This window comes from Arvicanthis niloticus, chromosome 10, assembly GCF_011762505.2.
Source record: "Arvicanthis niloticus isolate mArvNil1 chromosome 10, mArvNil1.pat.X, whole genome shotgun sequence".
In the NCBI taxonomy this organism is placed as follows: Eukaryota; Metazoa; Chordata; class Mammalia; order Rodentia; family Muridae; genus Arvicanthis; species Arvicanthis niloticus.
In genome coordinates, this window is record NC_047667.1 from 47775877 (window position 1) to 47792505 (window position 16629).

Below are 16629 nucleotides of genomic sequence, written 5' to 3' on the forward strand. Positions count from 1 at the left end.
ATGTATCATACACACACTAGTGACAAACATCCTTAAATGTTTGTTGTGTGTGTTCTCACGAACATGCCACAGTGCAGGTGGAGATCAGAGGACCTTTGTGGGAGTCAGAGTTGTTCTTACATCACGTGTGTCCCAGGGACCAAATTCAGCTTGAGTTGGTAGCAGATGCCTCTACCCACTGAGCCATCTTGCTGTCCCTATCCCCACTTTATATACGTTGCTTATGTACATGGCTGCTCTCTGACCTGGTTCCTGGTGCATGCCTGGAGAATATCCTGGTGCAAGAAATTCCTGGTGCAAGAAATATCCCTCTATTGGCTAAACAGGCGAGTTTTCAGTTATCTTTGGTCAAGGGTGATGTGGGCCTTTGAGCAACAACTCTGGCATCCATCCTTGAAATGTCCCCCACTCAGGCAAGACCTTTGCCGTGACTTCAGCCCTGATGAGTCCCTTATCTAGAGAGTGAAGTACTCCCCACAATTCCTCTTATTCCAAACGCCTCAGTCACACAGAAAGTCCTAGTGATATGATTTTTGGCTATTTAGAAGAGGAAAACAGAAACAAATGAGCCTTTTAGCTCCATTAGCTTGAATTTATTTAATTTCTCTCCCGAACTACTAAAAATATTAATAATAATATACTCAGACATAATTTGGCTTGTTTGCTCTTTAAGAAATATTTCGAGCCAGGAGGTGGTAGTGAACACCTTTAATCGCAGCAGTCTGGAGCAGAGGCAGGCAGATCTCTGAGTTCAAGGCCAGCCTGGTCTACAGAGTGAGTTCCAGGACAGCCAGGACTACACAGAGAAACCCTGCCACGGGAAAAAAAAACAAACAAAAACCACAGGAAAAAAAAAAAAAACACTAAAAAAAAAGCCTTTAAAAAAAATGGCGTCTTGAGTCGTGTGGAGTTGCCACAATGAGAAAGGCCCTTGCTGGGCGGTGGTGGCGCACGCCTTTAATCCCAGCACTTGGGAGGCAGAGGCAGGCGGATTTCTGAGTTTGAGGCCAGCCTGGTCTACAGAGTGAGTTCTAGGACAGCCAGAGCTACACAGAGAAACCCTGTCTTGAAAAACCGAGAGAGAGAGAGAGAGAGAGAGAGAGAGAGAGAGAGAGAGAGAGAGACCCTCCTTCCCTCCTGAACTGAAGAAATGTATGGATAAGAAGTTATCGTTGAAGTTAAATGGTGCCAGACATGTTCAAGGAATGAATCCTGAATGATGAGTGGAGAGAAGGCAACCAGTGAACAGCAGAGCAACCTTGCAATGGTGGCCATCCGAGGAAACAGCACCATCGTGTCAGAAGCCCTGGACAACAGCCCTTCAGCAGAGGCGTGCACAGCCGTCCACAGGGCCTGTCTGACTTCGGTGTAGAGCTGGGTCATGGACATTTTCATAAGAAACCTGTTCTAAATAAACTTCTGTGATGCTCCAAAAGGAAGAAAGGAAGGAAGGAAGAAAGGGAAAATATTTCAATAGTTGCTCTTGTGCACAGTAGGGAAACAGATGTGGAGGCTCACACCTGTAATCCCAGCCCTAGGAAAATAGAGACGGGGGAGCAGGTGTTCAAGGTCAGCTTTAGCTACATAACAAACCTGAGGCTAGCCCATCAGAGGCAGGCAGGAGCAGTGAGTCAGGTGTTCCCAGTCAGAGCCCTCCACTTCTGCTCTCCTGACTTGAGGCAGCAGAGCTTTTCCCCACAGGGCCCTCCTAAGTCAGGAACCTCCTAAGCGGTTTGAATTCTCCATGGCCTCCCCTTTTCTTATAAAGATGAGGGAAGAATGAAGGGCTGCGAGCAAGAAGAGGGGCCACACTTTCCCTAGGTCTGACTGAACTTTAACTTTTCTACTAATTAAACAACATGGAGTTCTTCTGTGCTTTGCTTAACCCTGGGAACTGGTCATCAGCCTTTGACCTCAGCCCTCTCCTGACCAGCTCCCTCCCCCACCTGGCCTCTGGACCTCTCTCAGATTTAGAGGAAAGAACCAGTTTTTGGAGTGATCGTCTCAGACAGCACCGTCTCCCCTGGCTCTTCTCTGTAGAAGCATCGGCCATGCATTCCGCTGGGATAGGAAGAGTGGCAGCTGGTGAGAGGTAAGGGTGGACGTCCCTCTGTCAGCTCTTGGGGGTTCTCTGACCTCTGAAGGACTCCCAAGGATGAACTCCGACGTTTTCTGAGACGAGCAGGCCCTCTCCCTGGTAGTTAGTCAAAGGCCTTTTTGGAAGACGGCACTTCACCTAAGGCACACCCCAGGTTCTTAGCTCCTTCAGAAGCAAGCGTTGCCTCCCTCGAGAAGAGATGGGCAAGCCAGAGCACCCTTCCAGGGCGGCCCCCCCCCCCCATCTGCTTTCTGCTCCTCTCTACTCAGCTGCCCCCATCTGCCTCTGTGACCCCTGACTACTTCCCAAAGCCTCCGTCCCCTTTCACGACTCCCTTGGGGTCCCACACCCTTCTTGAGGCAGGTTGTTGGAGGACGCTGGAGGCGGCCTGCCCACTCTGCTTCCTGTTTAGACCCAGCGGAGCTCAGGGCCCTCAGCTTCCATTCACATTTCCCAAGGCACCCAAGCACAGACTGGGACAGACAAGACCAGATGGTTCTCTCTCCCTTCCCTCACCCCTCTCCTACTCCCCTCTCTCACCCCTCTCTCCCCTCCCTCACCCCTCTCTCCCCTCCCTCACCCCTCTCTCCCCTCCCTCACCCCTCTCTCCCCTCCCTCACCCCTCTCTCCCCTCCCTCACCCCTTTCTCCCCTCCCTCTCCTTCACTCCTCTCTCACTCCTGTCTCTCCTCTCTTTCTCCTCCTCCTCCTCGTCTCCCTCTCCCCCTCACCCTTCTCCCTCCTTTCTCTCACCCTTCTCTCCACTCCCTCAGCCCTCTCTCTCCCTCACCCCTCCTCTCTTGTCACTCTACGTGTTTGATGTCAGACCACACAAAAATCCATGCATCCGTTGGCTGTCCTCGCCTCCAGTTAGCCCATCCCCTACTGAGCAGACCACTTGCTTGACTTTTTCTTCCAGAAGAGACTGGAAAGACTCAGTGCTTAGACACGGACTCCCTCCTCCAGACTCAGGCACCCCAGAGCACCTGGAGGTAGAGAATTTACTTCTCGGTTATTACTTTATTGAGTATCCACATTCTCTTGCCAATCCTGCCATTTCATTTTTTTAAATTGAGGTATAATGTTGCCCAGGCTGCCCTCATGCTCATGAGCCTGGTGCCTCAGCCTCCCCAATGTTGAGAGTAAGGGTATGGTATATACCTCACCCACCTGGCTACTAGGTCATTTTAAGGAGGAGATATCAAGCTGGGCATGGTAGTGCATGCCTATAATCCCAGCATTTGGAATCTGAAGAAAGGAAAATCAGAAGTTCAAGGTCATCCTCAGCTTCATGGTGAGAATGAGGCAGCCTGGGCTACTGAGACCCTATTAATCCCCAACACCCTCCAAGTGAGATTATCTTTGCTTTTTAGTGACCCATGTTAGAAGCTATTAAAAAATAATTCAGGGATCAGAAAATAATGAGGGCAGAACTAAGGCGGGGGCAGTAAAGGTCAGAGGGTAAGGAAGTAGTGTTCATTGAATCTGGGGTTTGACTCAACGAAGAGGGGGAGGGGAGGGATCTGGGTGGCTTTCAGGTTTCTAGACTGGTGTCAGGATCCACTGGCTTGAAGGATAGAAGAGCAGGTGTGTGGGGGAGGTGAGCTCAGCAGGTTACATCTCACTATGGAAGTAGCAGGCCTTCTAGACTGAACTGCCGGGAGGCCAATAGTAAGTCTGGCTGGCTGAGAGCAGGCTGAGAGCAGGCTGAGGTAAGCTGGAGCTGCAGAGCTGGGGCTGCAGAGCTGGGGCTGCAGAGCTGGGGCTGCAGAGGTGGGGCTTTCGGCACTCAGCTGCTCCTTTGTTGCATTCATGCATTCTCTTACCCCTCTTAGCCAAAGCCTGTCCTTCAAGATTCAGGCTAAAGTCCATCCTTGTCTGGGGTTTCCCTGACCCCTTCAAGTGGCTCCCTTCACTCTCTTGACTCTCTTCCGGGCACATGTGGGCGTTCTATTCATCAGAGAAAACTTTGCGTTCTTCCTTAGCCTAGCATGGACACACACACGCACACACACGCAACTGTGTCCAGGCAAGGAGCCTAGGACTGGCCTTGTCCTGGACACGAATGCTTAGCTCAAAGGCCAAGATGGCCAGAATCCTATGCTTCTCAGGAATAAGACTGTGGTGGTCAGTGGGGATGGGGAGTCACGGTTCTGTCCCTTGTAGGAAGGTTTGTCTCCTCTCTCTGCTACTCATTGGTGCCTTGGGCTGTGCTGTCTGCCATGGAAACCCTGTGGACGACATCTGCATAGCGAAGCCCCGAGACATCCCCATGAATCCCATGTGCATTTATCGCTCCCCTGCGAAGAAGGCCGCTGAGGAGGATGGCCTAGAGCAGAAGGTTCCGGAAGCCACCAACAGGCGGGTCTGGGAACTGTCCAAGGCCAATTCTCGATTTGCTACTAACTTCTATCAGCACCTGGCAGACTCCAAGAATGACAACGACAACCTTTTCCTGTCACCTTTGAGCATCTCCACGGCTTTTGCTATGACCAAGCTGGGTGCCTGTAATGACACTCTCAAGCAGCTGATGGAGGTACAGTGTAAAGCCCTCTTCCTCTTTCCTTGTCGGGGAGCGTGTGTGGACTTCCTTATGTCACACATCAGGTTGTGAGGAGACCTCACTGTGAGTTAGATTTTCTTTGAGTCACTACTTCATGTGTTAGGATAATTTTTCTTTTCTTTTCTTTTCTTTTTTTTTTAATGATTTTTATGTGCATTGGTGTTTTGCCTACATGTGTATCTGTTGGACCCCCTGGAAGTAGAGTTAGAGACAGTTGTGAGCTGCCATATGGGTGCTGGGAATTGAACCCTGATCCTCTGGAAAAGCACCCAATGCTCTTAACTGGGTTCTCCAGTCCAGGATTTTTTTTTTTTTTTTTTTTAAATAACTCTAGTTTTTGAGGTTTTTATTTTTTTTAACTGTATAGCCCAGGGTGCCCCCAAACTTACTATATGTAGGTATAGTTGGTCTTGAACTTGTGATGATCTCCTGGCCTCAGCTTCATGAATAGAAGAATTACAAGTGTTAGCTACCATGTGGCTAATTATTTTTTTTTAATTAGGCAAGGAGTCATTACCTGGATGTCTTTCTCATAAATGTTTCCTATTCCCCCCCAATTAAAAATTATTTTACTTATTATTATCCGAGGAGGAGCACACATGTGCCGTGGCATGTGTGCGGAGCTGAGAGGACAACTTTTGGGAGCCGGTTCCTTCCTCCTCCCTTATTGATAGAGGCTCTCTCTTCTGCACACTGCATAGTCCAGGCTAGCTGCCCTGTGAGCTTCCAGGTGACCTCTACCTTCCATATTGCTCTAGGGGTGTTGGGATTATGGATGCAGGCCATTGATGTGGCTTCTTGTGGGCTCCAGGGACCAAACGCAGATTGTCAAGCTTGACAAGCAAATGCTTTTATCTGCCGACTCATCTTGATAGAGCATATTCTATGATATTCATAAATAGGAGAAGAGTGGTATCAGTCATATTCTCTCTCTCTCTCTCTCTCTCTCTCTCTCTCTCTCTCTCTCTCCACTCACATTGCTCTTGAACTTGGGGTCCTGTGCCTCTCCTCCCAAGTGCCAGGATTACAGGTATGTACTATGTTCAGTTATTTCTATATTCATTCATTTGATCATTTATATGATTGTTTTTTTAATCCAGTACTACCTCTATGCTGGGCCATATGCTGGGAGAAGACTCTAGTCCCTGCCCTGGTAGGGAAAGACAAGGTGCCATCCAGTGAGCTCAAGCAGACTGGCTTTGGGGGTAGATTCTGGGACTCTGGATAGAGAGACCTGGATCCCATGAAGCTGAGAAGCCTCAAAGAGACAGACTGTTTTGGAACTACGGGCAGTATTGATCACTTCAGATCAGTGGTTTCCCCATCCCTTTTTGGGAGGTCAGGGAAGAAGGGGGACAGGGTGGAGCAAGGTAACAAGAAGTGTCATGGCTGAGGTAGGCCCTGATAGCACCCTAAGCCGTGGATAGAAACATGAGATCCTTACTCTGCCCTTGGCTTGACTTCCCAGCTGGCTTTCTTCAGATGGGATTTCACTTTGGAAACAAAGATAAATGACAAGAAGGCAGAAGTCCCTACAGTATGGCATTCAGTGTCCTCTGAGCCCAAGACACAGAAGTCCTGGAGTTAGGAAGGTTTGCTTCCCTCTTCTCGAGCGGCCAGCTTCCACATCTCTCTTGTGTTCCGACTCCGGCGTGGGGTTCTCTACACCTCCATTCCACAGAAGGCCTAACTTTTACAGGCTCTGTATTCTGCTTCTGCTGTCCCTAACACAGCACCAAAGAGACTGTCCTTGCCTTGTTCTGTGTTCCTGATGCTCTCATGAATGAATGATGGCTGACAGCACATTAGAACTCCTCCTGAGGCATTTGTACACACAGGCATCAGTCTCAAGCATTTCCTATCTTCTGTCACTGTTCCCTGAATGTGAGCTTAAACATGACCTTTCCTATATAAACAAATGAGAGCTGGAGACACGGCTCAATGGTAGAGCACTGGCTAGTAATATGCAGAACTCGGGGGTTAGTCTCTATGCAAAATAAAACCAAAAAGAAAAACCCACCAGGGGCAGAACGACACTTTGAATCCACACACGTCCTCTGAGTCCCTTCTACATATCTTACAATGTATGATGGCAAATATAGAAAAATGGGGTATGATTCTCTCTCTCTAAAGCAAAGGGAAACCTACAGAGCTTTTAGTCACAAGTGATAAAAAAGGGACCTGGGGACAGGGCTCGGTTGGTAAAGTGCTTTTTTGCCCTGCATGTACTGAGTCCTGAGTTTGAGTTCCAGAAACTATACACACAGGCATGGTGCACATGCCTGTTAATTCCAGGGAGATAGAGATAGGCAGATAGATTCCTTGTCGGCCATCCATCTTACCCTAATCAGCGAGCTCTAGCCCAGAGAGAGACCCTGACTTAGAAGGGAGAAAGGTGGGTCTGGAGAGACAGCTCAGAGGTTGAAAGAGCTCCCCTTTCTTCCAGAGGACCCAAGTTAGATGGCCAGCACCCATGCCTGGCAGCTCATAACCTGTAACTCCAGCTACACAAAATCTAGTACCTTCTTCTGGTCTCTTGAGGCAGCCACATATACAAGGCTTACATTCACCACCCCCCAAATAAATACATGTTTTTAAAAAAGGAAAAGAAAAAGAAGGTGTATATACCTGAGTAACAATATTCGAGGCTGTCCTCTGACCTCGACGTGCATGTGTGTACATGCCCGCCCGTGTGCTCACAGGCACACACACAAGCACAGAATGCATACCAGAACACCAGGGAAACATAAATGAAGAGAATAAATAAAACCAAAAAGCCTTTTCCCACCTGAGGAGTGAGCACAGAGAAGTGGGGGAAGAAGCCTTGCAATTTAGTGCTGGCAGTGAAGAAGGTGGTTGTGCAGGTTGATGGTAGCTTCTACGGCTCTGACTGGCACGTGTGTGGCTCTTAAGGCCCTTTTAACCCAGAGTCTCTGATTCTGGGCTCGTTTATTTCTTTCTGACACAATCTTTTCCTCTCTCAGCCTTTCTACAACCAGTACTCCAGAGCCCTCAAGAGTGGTGATCCAAGCAAATGCTCTGAGAATGCTTGTTACAAGGAGATGCACTATCTATGTTCCTTTAGGTGTCCATAACTGCCCAGAGGACATCTCTCTTCACAGTGAGAAGGCGACCTGCATTGGTCTACAGTCCCTTAAAGACCTGGTGGTGTCCCTGTCTCTTGATCTTTCCCCATTATGTTTCCTGCCCTTTATTCTTTTTTCCTGCATATTCATTTTAAAAACATGAGCTGAGGGTTTATGCTGTGCCAGGCACTATGCTGGAGGGAACTGGCAGCTGAGATGGCTCCTGGATTAGCACTGTACTCTGCACCCATGGTAACTGACTGCCCAACCACACCGCCACCCATTTTCTTTTGTCATCTATAGGTTTTTAAATTTGATACCATCTCCGAGAAGACATCCGACCAGATCCATTTCTTCTTTGCCAAACTGAACTGCCGACTCTATCGAAAAGCCAACAAGTCTTCTGACTTGGTATCAGCCAACCGCCTTTTTGGAGACAAATCCCTCACCTTCAACGAGAGCTATCAAGACGTGAGTGAGGTGGTCTATGGAGCCAAGCTCCAGCCCCTGGACTTCAAGGTGAGTTGTAGGTGTCAGAGTCCCTGCCACTCAAACTGAGAAGGGAGAGAAACAGGATCCAAATGAACACTACACTACTTGTCAATGGCTGGAGGAGGCTGAGGACAAATCCCAACCCACGGAACACACCCTTGGTTAAGGCTTCACAGAGCAACGGTCCTCAAGCTGTCAGTTATAGAGGCTACTCTTAAGAAGTTATACAAGGGGTTACTTTTTCATTTCATCAACCAAGTTCAAATATGTCGTGGTCAAATGAAATTGGTGCATGATGTGTGTTACATGCTCCCTTGGAGATTCACGAAGTGCACAAGCCTAGTAAGTGTTTTGAGGAAGTAAGAGAGCAAAGAAATACCTTGACTTCTGTTGTAGTTACTGTTCTATTGCTGTGAAGAGCAAGAAAACTCTTATCGAAGAAAGCATTTCATTGGGGCTGACTTATAATTTCAGAGAGTGAGTCCATTTTCTTTATGGCAGGAAGCGTGGTGGCTGGCAGGCATGGGGTTGAGCACTTCCTTCCTGATCCATAGGCAGACAGAGAAAAAGAGAGATGCTGGGATTGGCAAAGCCCATTCCCAGTTATGCATCTCCTCCTCTTAATCCTTTTCAAAAATCCTTAATCAATAGGTGACTAAGCATGCACATTTTATGAGCCTCTGGGGGCTGTGTTCATTCACCTTCATAGCATCATTCTGTCAGCATTTTCTCTCTTTCTTTCTTTCTTTCTTTCTTTCTTTCTTTCTTTCTTTCTTTCTTTTTTCAGAGCTGAGGGCCAAATCCAGGGCCTTGCACTTGCTAGGCAAGTGCTCTACCACAAAGCTAAATCCCCAAGCCCTTTTCTTCCTACCCCATCCCTGACCCCCAACTCCTAGACAGGGTTTCACTATGCGGCCCTGACTGACTTGGAACTCACTCTGTAGACCAGGCTGGCCTTGAACTCTCAGAGGTTCAAGGCCTCACAAGTGCTGGAATTAGAGGTATGAGCCACCACTAGCTGGTCAGCATTGTCTACGTTTCTTGGACTACAGGGCACTGGCCCCTCCCATCCTCTTAACTGTGCCATCAGGCATTTCCTCCCACAGACTGGAGATGATGCTTCTATGAGCTTAGGGTTTCCAGAGTCAGAGTAGGTAACATCGTACCTTCTGTTCTTCAGCCTGTCTTTCCCTTTCATCTGTCCTGTGTCTCCTCCTCTTTCTTTTTCTGCTTATAGCATTTATTGATGGGCTGGGCTCTGGGTGTGATCCCTGTCATGACAAAAGATTAATGCATGAAAAAAAAAATCAGTGACTGCACTGGATGATAGAGGGTTCCTCCTCGGTGTGGGTTAAAGTGATGGCTTCTTAACCAACCATCAGAAGAGCAGGCAAATGGTGGGCAAAGGAAATTCTGCACTGGGAACTTGAAAGTCAGAGCTATGGAGTCGAACAGGTAGGTAGCATTGCTTCCTGTTTTCCTTAGGAGAATCCGGAGCAATCCAGAGTGACCATCAACAGCTGGGTAGCTAATAAGACCGAAGGCCGCATCAAAGACGTCATCCCCCAAGGTGCCATTACCGAGCTCACTGCCCTGGTGCTGGTCAACACCATTTACTTCAAGGTACTTCCGCTGGCCTATTAAGTGTGTGCAGTCAGATCCCTCCTGAAATAGTCCATGCATAGTCTAGGCAACCATGTACATTTGCTGAGAGCCCAGAGGTACAGAGGCTTAGCAGTGTCCCCAGGCTGGGGCAGACTGTGTGAACTTACTAACCCAAGCATTCTTCAAGAGGTGACAAATGTTCACACTTGTGTGACAATTTCTGCCATTCACTTAATGTTTTCTTTTTTCTTTTCACTTTTAAATTTTGAGACAGGGTATTATGTAGCTCTGGCTGTTCTGGAACTTGCTAAGTAGACCAGGCTGGCCTCAACCTCACAGAGATTCACCTGCTTCTGTCTCCCAAGAGCTGGCATTAAAGGCACATGCTGTCACGACCAGGTCCACTAAGGTATTTAAAATCTGAAATAAAATGATTTTACTGACAATCATCAGTGATGGAGTTCCCTACTGCCAAGAGCAATTTCTATTTAACATGGCTCCTTGGGGTTCTGAAGCGCCAGGGGCTGGGCTCACCCCAGAATAAGAAGGGTCCTGTGATGTTATCGTGTATATGGCTTGTTTTCCTCACAGAGCCCAGGGTTCTGAGGACTGCTCCAATTTGATTACATTTGAAAAGGAGCAGGGGGAGGACAGTGGGAACAAACACCATCTGGAGGACCATCCCCGCAGAGCAGCTGGAATTGTGACATGCGTTGTTTGCATTCCTCTTTTCTCCATGTGGCCTGGAGACTTAGCCAGGCATGTTAATCACTCTGCCTCTTGAAGCTGCCTTTCCACAGTGTGCTGTTACCCTTTACGGTTTATGGAACAACTTGCTATTTATTAATACTCTAGATCCTACCTATCTAGATCTGCCACCAAGAGTGAGACCATGGGCTGTTTGTGCAGTATGATTTTTTTGTTTGTTTGTTTTAAAGCTTGACTGCTCGTTTCTAAGTGTATGAATTTGTGTGAGTTACTGGGGAGTTACTGGGAACTTTCCTACAGCCTATTTCTGCATGTATAAAATGGTAATGAGGATTCACCTACTTTTAAGTTTACCAAAAGGTTAGAGTAGGTAACACAGGTGAAACTTAGGTGTTACACATGCTTAGAGCACATAGTTAACATTGTAAAGTTGTTGGCTCTTTCCAGTGCCTAACTTGTGGGTGAGAAACCACCTCTCAGAAGAGTTAAGTGACTTGTCTCAATATCAAAGAGCCAGAAAACGATGAGGAAGGAGGCAGGAAGCCAGCCAGGATCCATTCCCCGCCTGGCAGGACTTCCAGACAAATTGCAGGGATTGCTGTTTGAGTCTGGCCTCTATCTAACTCTGCAGGGACAGAGCAGAGTTCTCGGAGGTTGGCTCTGGGAAAGAGGCTGGTAGACAGTAGACAACAGGAGACAGAATGAACCTGCAAAGAAGAGTGTAGGTTATTCTAAGGGTTAGACTTTCTTGACTTAAAAAAACAAACAAACAAAAAAAAAAAACCGCCGGGCGGTGGTGGCGCTCGCCTTTAATCCTAGCACTTGGGAGGCAGAGGCAGGTGGATTTCTGAGTTCGAGGCCAGCCTGGCCTACAGAGTGAGTTCCAGGACAGCCAGGGCTACACAGAGAAACCCTGTCTCGGAAAAAAAAACAAAAAAAACAAAAAAACCCCAAAAAGCAGATAACAACAACAATAACAACGACAACAGCACCGGGCTGGCAAGATGGCTCAGCTGGTAAAGGTGCTTGTCACCATATTTGGCAACCTGAGTTTCAAGGCGGAACCCACATGGTGGGAGGGAAGAGCCATTTCCTGAACATGGATAAATTGTCCTTTGATGTCCACATATTCACAGTGGCACGTCCCCCCCCCCCCCCCAAATGTTAAAAAAAGGCAATATTGATGGAAATATAGAAAAAAAAAAAAAAACAGAAAAATAAACCACAGAAAGAAACACACAGAAATAACTGCAGCACTCAGACATAGTTACTAGACTTTTAATGCATATTTACTTTTTATCTAATAACCACATTTATATGTTGGTGCAATCAGATAATATGATTATGTCCCATATCAATAAGTATCCTGCTAGGATATTTTTGTTCTTGCTTTATGACTCTCCCACTTGATATCATTCAGGGCCTGTGGAAGTCAAAGTTCAGCCCTGAGAACACAAGAAAGGAATTGTTTTACAAAGTTGATGGGCACTCATGCCCAGTGCCTATGATGTACCAGGAAGGCAAATTTAAATACCGGCGTGTGGCAGAGGGGACCCAGGTGCTGGAGCTACCCTTCAAGGGGGATGACATCACCATGGTACTCATCCTACCCAAGCCTGAGAAGAGCCTGGCCAAGGTGGAGCAGGAACTCACCCCAGAGCTGCTGCAGGAGTGGCTGGATGAACTGTCAGAGATGATGCTTGTGGTCCACGTGCCACGCTTCCGCATCGAAGACAGCTTCAGTCTAAAGGAGCAGCTGCAAGACATGGGCCTCATTGATCTGTTCAGCCCTGAGAAGTCCCAACTCCCAGGTTGGTATAGGAGAGAACTGCCTCCTTTCCACTCCAAGGTGGTTTAACCAAAAACAAAAGAATCCAGGAAAGAGTGCCAAGTCAGGGCACCAGGATTCTAATAAAGCCTCTCTGCTAAGCCTGGGGTGACCCCTTTCCCTTCCTAGCCTCCCTGTGAAAGAGAGTTTGCTATTGTTTCCAGGAGTCCAACCAGTATGTCTGTCACCCCATGAATCTGTATCTAACAGGGGAGATCAAACCAGGTGGGGAAGAATTTGAAAAAGCATTGGAATTCAAAGAGACAGGCATTAAAAGCAAGGCATGTTGAGACCTGTAATTCCAGCATTGGGAGGTAGGGTAGAACATAAGAGTGTTCCAGGCTAGCCTGGGCTATATAACAAGAGCTTGTCTTGAAAGTAAATAAAATAGAGCCTAGAGAGACATCTTAGCAGTTAAGAACATATATTATTATTATTGCAGAAGACCCAGGATCAGTTTCCAGAATCCACTATAGACAGCTGACTTCATAGGCACCTGCATCATGCGCACACACACACACACACACACACACACACACACACACATACAAAATAAATCTTGAGTAAGATAAAAAATAAAATGTGATAGTAAATTAAAAATGAATCTTAGCTGGGCATGGAGGCGCATGCCTTTAATACCAACACTTGCGAGGCAGAGGCAGGCAGGTCTCTGAGTTTGAGGTCAAGTTGATCTACAGAGTAAGTTCTTGGATAGTTAAGGCTACACAGAGAAACCTTGTCTTGAAAAAAACAAAGCTAATCCTAGTACTTGGGAGGCAGAGGCAGGCGGATTTCTGAGTTCGAGGCCAGCCTGGTCTACAGAGTGAGTTCCAGGACAGCCAGGATGACACAGAGAAACCCTGTCTCGAAAAAACCAAAAAGAAAAAAAAAAAAAAAAAAAAAAGAAATAAGTAAATAAATAAATAATTTTTAAAAACCTAGCCTTAAATACCTTTTTGTTTTTTCCTTTTTTTTTTTTTTTTTTTTTTTTTTTTTTTTTCATTGAGACAGGGTCTTATGTAACCCAGGTTAGCCTGGAATCCACTATAGAGCTAAGACTGGCTTCATACTGCTTGTGCTGTCTCCACCCCAGAGCTGTTTAATCCCTTCAGTCATGTATACGAGGTGTACCACCATGTGTGGCAAGATCTTTTACTTATTAATACACTTATTTATTTGTTGTTATGTATGGTGTGTATAGAGGAACATACAAGTGTGTGCATGGAGGTCAGAGGACAACTTTCAGGGGTTCAAAACCATGTGGAGCCCCGGGACTAAATTTAAGTTGTTAGGGTTAGTAGCACCTTCTCTTATTCAATGAGCAATCGCATTGGCCCACAGAGCTGGGTTTGGTGACACACAATTATAATCTCAGCACTCAAGGCTGACAGTTTAAGGCCAGTTCAGGCTACACAAAGATTCTATCTAAAAATGACTTAGACCAAGTAATTAGATTTATCTTTATTGGGCTATCTTTAGCTTTGAGAGCCAAACCTCTTAAAAATGTTACCAGACTGGAAAGACATATTTTTGCCAGATATAGGAAAGTTTTTCTTTAAGAACAGAGTCCCACCCTTCCACCTTCCCAAAAAAAGTTGACATCAGATTAAATTCACAAGATCCAGGTCAGAGAAGCCAAAATAACTCACTGTTGTTAAGAGGTATCCATTGAGGAGGTGAGAAGGGAGGCTCAGGAGTCTGTTTCTCAAATCACAGCGCCCCCTGTACTGTTCTTCCTTCCAGGGATCGTTGCTGGAGGCAGGAATGACCTCTATGTCTCCGACGCATTCCACAAAGCATTTCTTGAGGTGAGTTCAGCTCTCTCCACCCTCTGACTATTTTTTGCATTTTATCAATCTGTGTTCCTGGAGTTTCCTGCTGCTCTTCTGGTGGAGACAGCAGGTCTATTAGCAGCAGAGGACTGTGGCAGAGGCATCTCTGCAGTGTCCCTCTAAATCATGTACACATGTAGAGGAATGTAGCCTTCTTCGTGAGGTCTGCCTCAGTATGACACTTCAAGGAAATCCTCAAGCTTCGGCTGTTTGACCTCTCCTGCTAGAGAGGCATATTTAGTGGGTAGCCCAGGATAAGGAGCCAGCAAAGGCCATGGAGAGGGAATTCTGAGATGTTTCAGGAATGTGAAAAGCATGGAGTAAGACTGAAACCAATTCTGGATAGAATGAGAGGGACATGTGCGTGAGTGAAGAGGGTAGAGGAGCAACTGAACGTAAGAAAAGGGGTTACTAATGAGTACGTGAAACAGCGTCAAGTGCGGCCTGGAACTATCTCGATGTAGAGCATTTGAGTAAACAGTTAGGTGGGCACATGCTGATCTCTGAGAGAGGAACTACACACAGTGGTGTGCTGAAACTGAGAAGTCCCAGGGAAGAAGGGAGTCGAGTGGTACTCAGACTGTCTTCCCACAACTGAAGTGCATAGAGGTGTGTGTTAGCTAAGTCGTGACAGGTTGTAGAAGTTCTGGTTCTGAGGTACTGAAGTGTAGATCCACAGCTTTGGGTGGGGATCCTTAACCCTGGACGCTGAAGGATGGAGTCTGAGAATTTGTTTCTTTTTGTTGATTGTTTTTTTTTTTTTTGAAAAGTTTCTCCCTGTAGCCCTGGTCATCCTAAAACTTGTTGGAGAATCTGTTACTTTGTACAGATCCTTGGGAGATTTTTACAATTAGGTTTGAGGCCCAATGGTATAGGCTGTTTTTCATGGAAGCTAAGACTGTGCACAGAAGGAGATGAGCCAATGTTAGACAAAGCTTACAGGACTTGGGTTTGCAAAGAAAGGCTGCAGTCAGAGAGAAATGTTCAGAGCATGGTACCAGAGAACTAACGATAGTATCCAAGCAAGCTTAGTGCGGACTGAAGGAAGTAGAAGGATGAGGGACCGGAGGTGAGAACTCCCTGGCTCACATCTTCACACTACTTAAAATTTAGTCCTAGAATGAGCATGAAATAGATGTGGGACACCGAAGAGAAGGAAAAAAAATACAACAACAACAACACATTAACCCCTCAAAGGACAGAGGCTGCAAGTACTTTATTAAATATAGTCAGGGACATGAAGCAAAGGCAGGAGAATTGCCACAAGTTCCAGGACAGTCTGGTCTATACAGAAAGTTAAAGGCTAGCAAGGTGTACACACATACACACACAAGAAAGGGAGCCAGGAGTAGTCACCTGACACAGGTTGATCTTAAATGGAAGGCTAGCCTCAGTACTAGAATGCCCAGCAAGATCCTATCCCAGAGAAGTCAGTAATGTCAACAGTTGTTTTCTGAAGGCATCCCTTTAGATGTGTCATTGTTCAAATACTGTTTTTTTTTTTTCCCCCTGGCTATTACTCCAAGAAAAACATCTCACTCAACTGTAGAACTATCTTTTCACAAGCCACAGGTTCTTAGTGGCTCTGGGGGGTAATTATAGCTGGGATTTCCTTATGCTTCAAGAGTGAATCTATTTAAATTGCCCATCTCCGATTTTGAGTCTGAATCTCTCTTAGCAGTTGGTTCAAAACAATGCTCTGTGATAGTGTTCAACCATGCTACCAGAATGCGACTTCTTGTTCAGGGATTACACTTGTGGAACTCTCGCAAGGCTTTGGATGAGCCCAGTGAAATTACATACACACACACACACACACACACACACACACACACACACACACACACACACACACACACACACTGGATGTTAAGGTTTCTGGAGGGAACCATTTGTGTCCAAGTGTTACCAGGGTGAGCTGCTGGGTCTGTGTGTGTGTGGTTTATGTGCCTAGCATGGACTGTAGGGTAGCTAATATTTATTTCCTATGTAACCTGCAGGTAAATGAGGAAGGCAGTGAAGCAGCAGCAAGTACTTCTGTCGTGATTACTGGCCGGTCACTGAATCCCAATAGGGTGACCTTCAAGGCCAACAGGCCCTTCCTCGTTCTTATAAGGGAAGTTGCACTGAACACTATTATATTCATGGGGAGAGTGGCTAATCCTTGTATGAACTAAAATATTCTTAATCTTTGCACCTTTTCCTATTTTGGTGTTTGTGACTAGAAATAAAAATAAATAAAACTGCCACCTCACAAGAATGGACTCTTCCACTTGAAGACGAGAGACTGAAGTGCAGATGCTATTGGGGTACTCGGTAAAATGACATTTCATCTTGAGGATAGCAGGCATCTTGAAAGGGTAGAGGGACCTTAAATTCTCATTATTCCTCGCATACTACAAACTAAAAAAACAAAAC

General features: G+C 46.4%; 1 protein-coding gene and 1 pseudogene across 1 annotated transcript; both read left to right on the forward strand.

The window, feature by feature from the left end:
* The first annotated feature begins 879 nt into the window (after positions 1 to 879).
* LOC117716020 (small nuclear ribonucleoprotein G pseudogene) lies at positions 880 to 1372 on the forward strand (annotated as a pseudogene).
* A 561-nt stretch (positions 1373 to 1933) lies between these two features.
* Positions 1934 to 16471, forward strand: Serpinc1 (serpin family C member 1). The gene is made up of 7 exons (XM_034513530.2): positions 1934 to 2092; positions 4264 to 4633; positions 8050 to 8265; positions 9724 to 9861; positions 11972 to 12362; positions 14123 to 14187; positions 16212 to 16471. Exons 1-7 carry the CDS (start codon positions 2052 to 2054, stop codon positions 16386 to 16388), a joined length of 1398 nt encoding a protein of 465 aa, XP_034369421.1. The 5' UTR covers positions 1934 to 2051; the 3' UTR covers positions 16389 to 16471.
* The last annotated feature ends 158 nt before the right edge of the window (positions 16472 to 16629 follow it).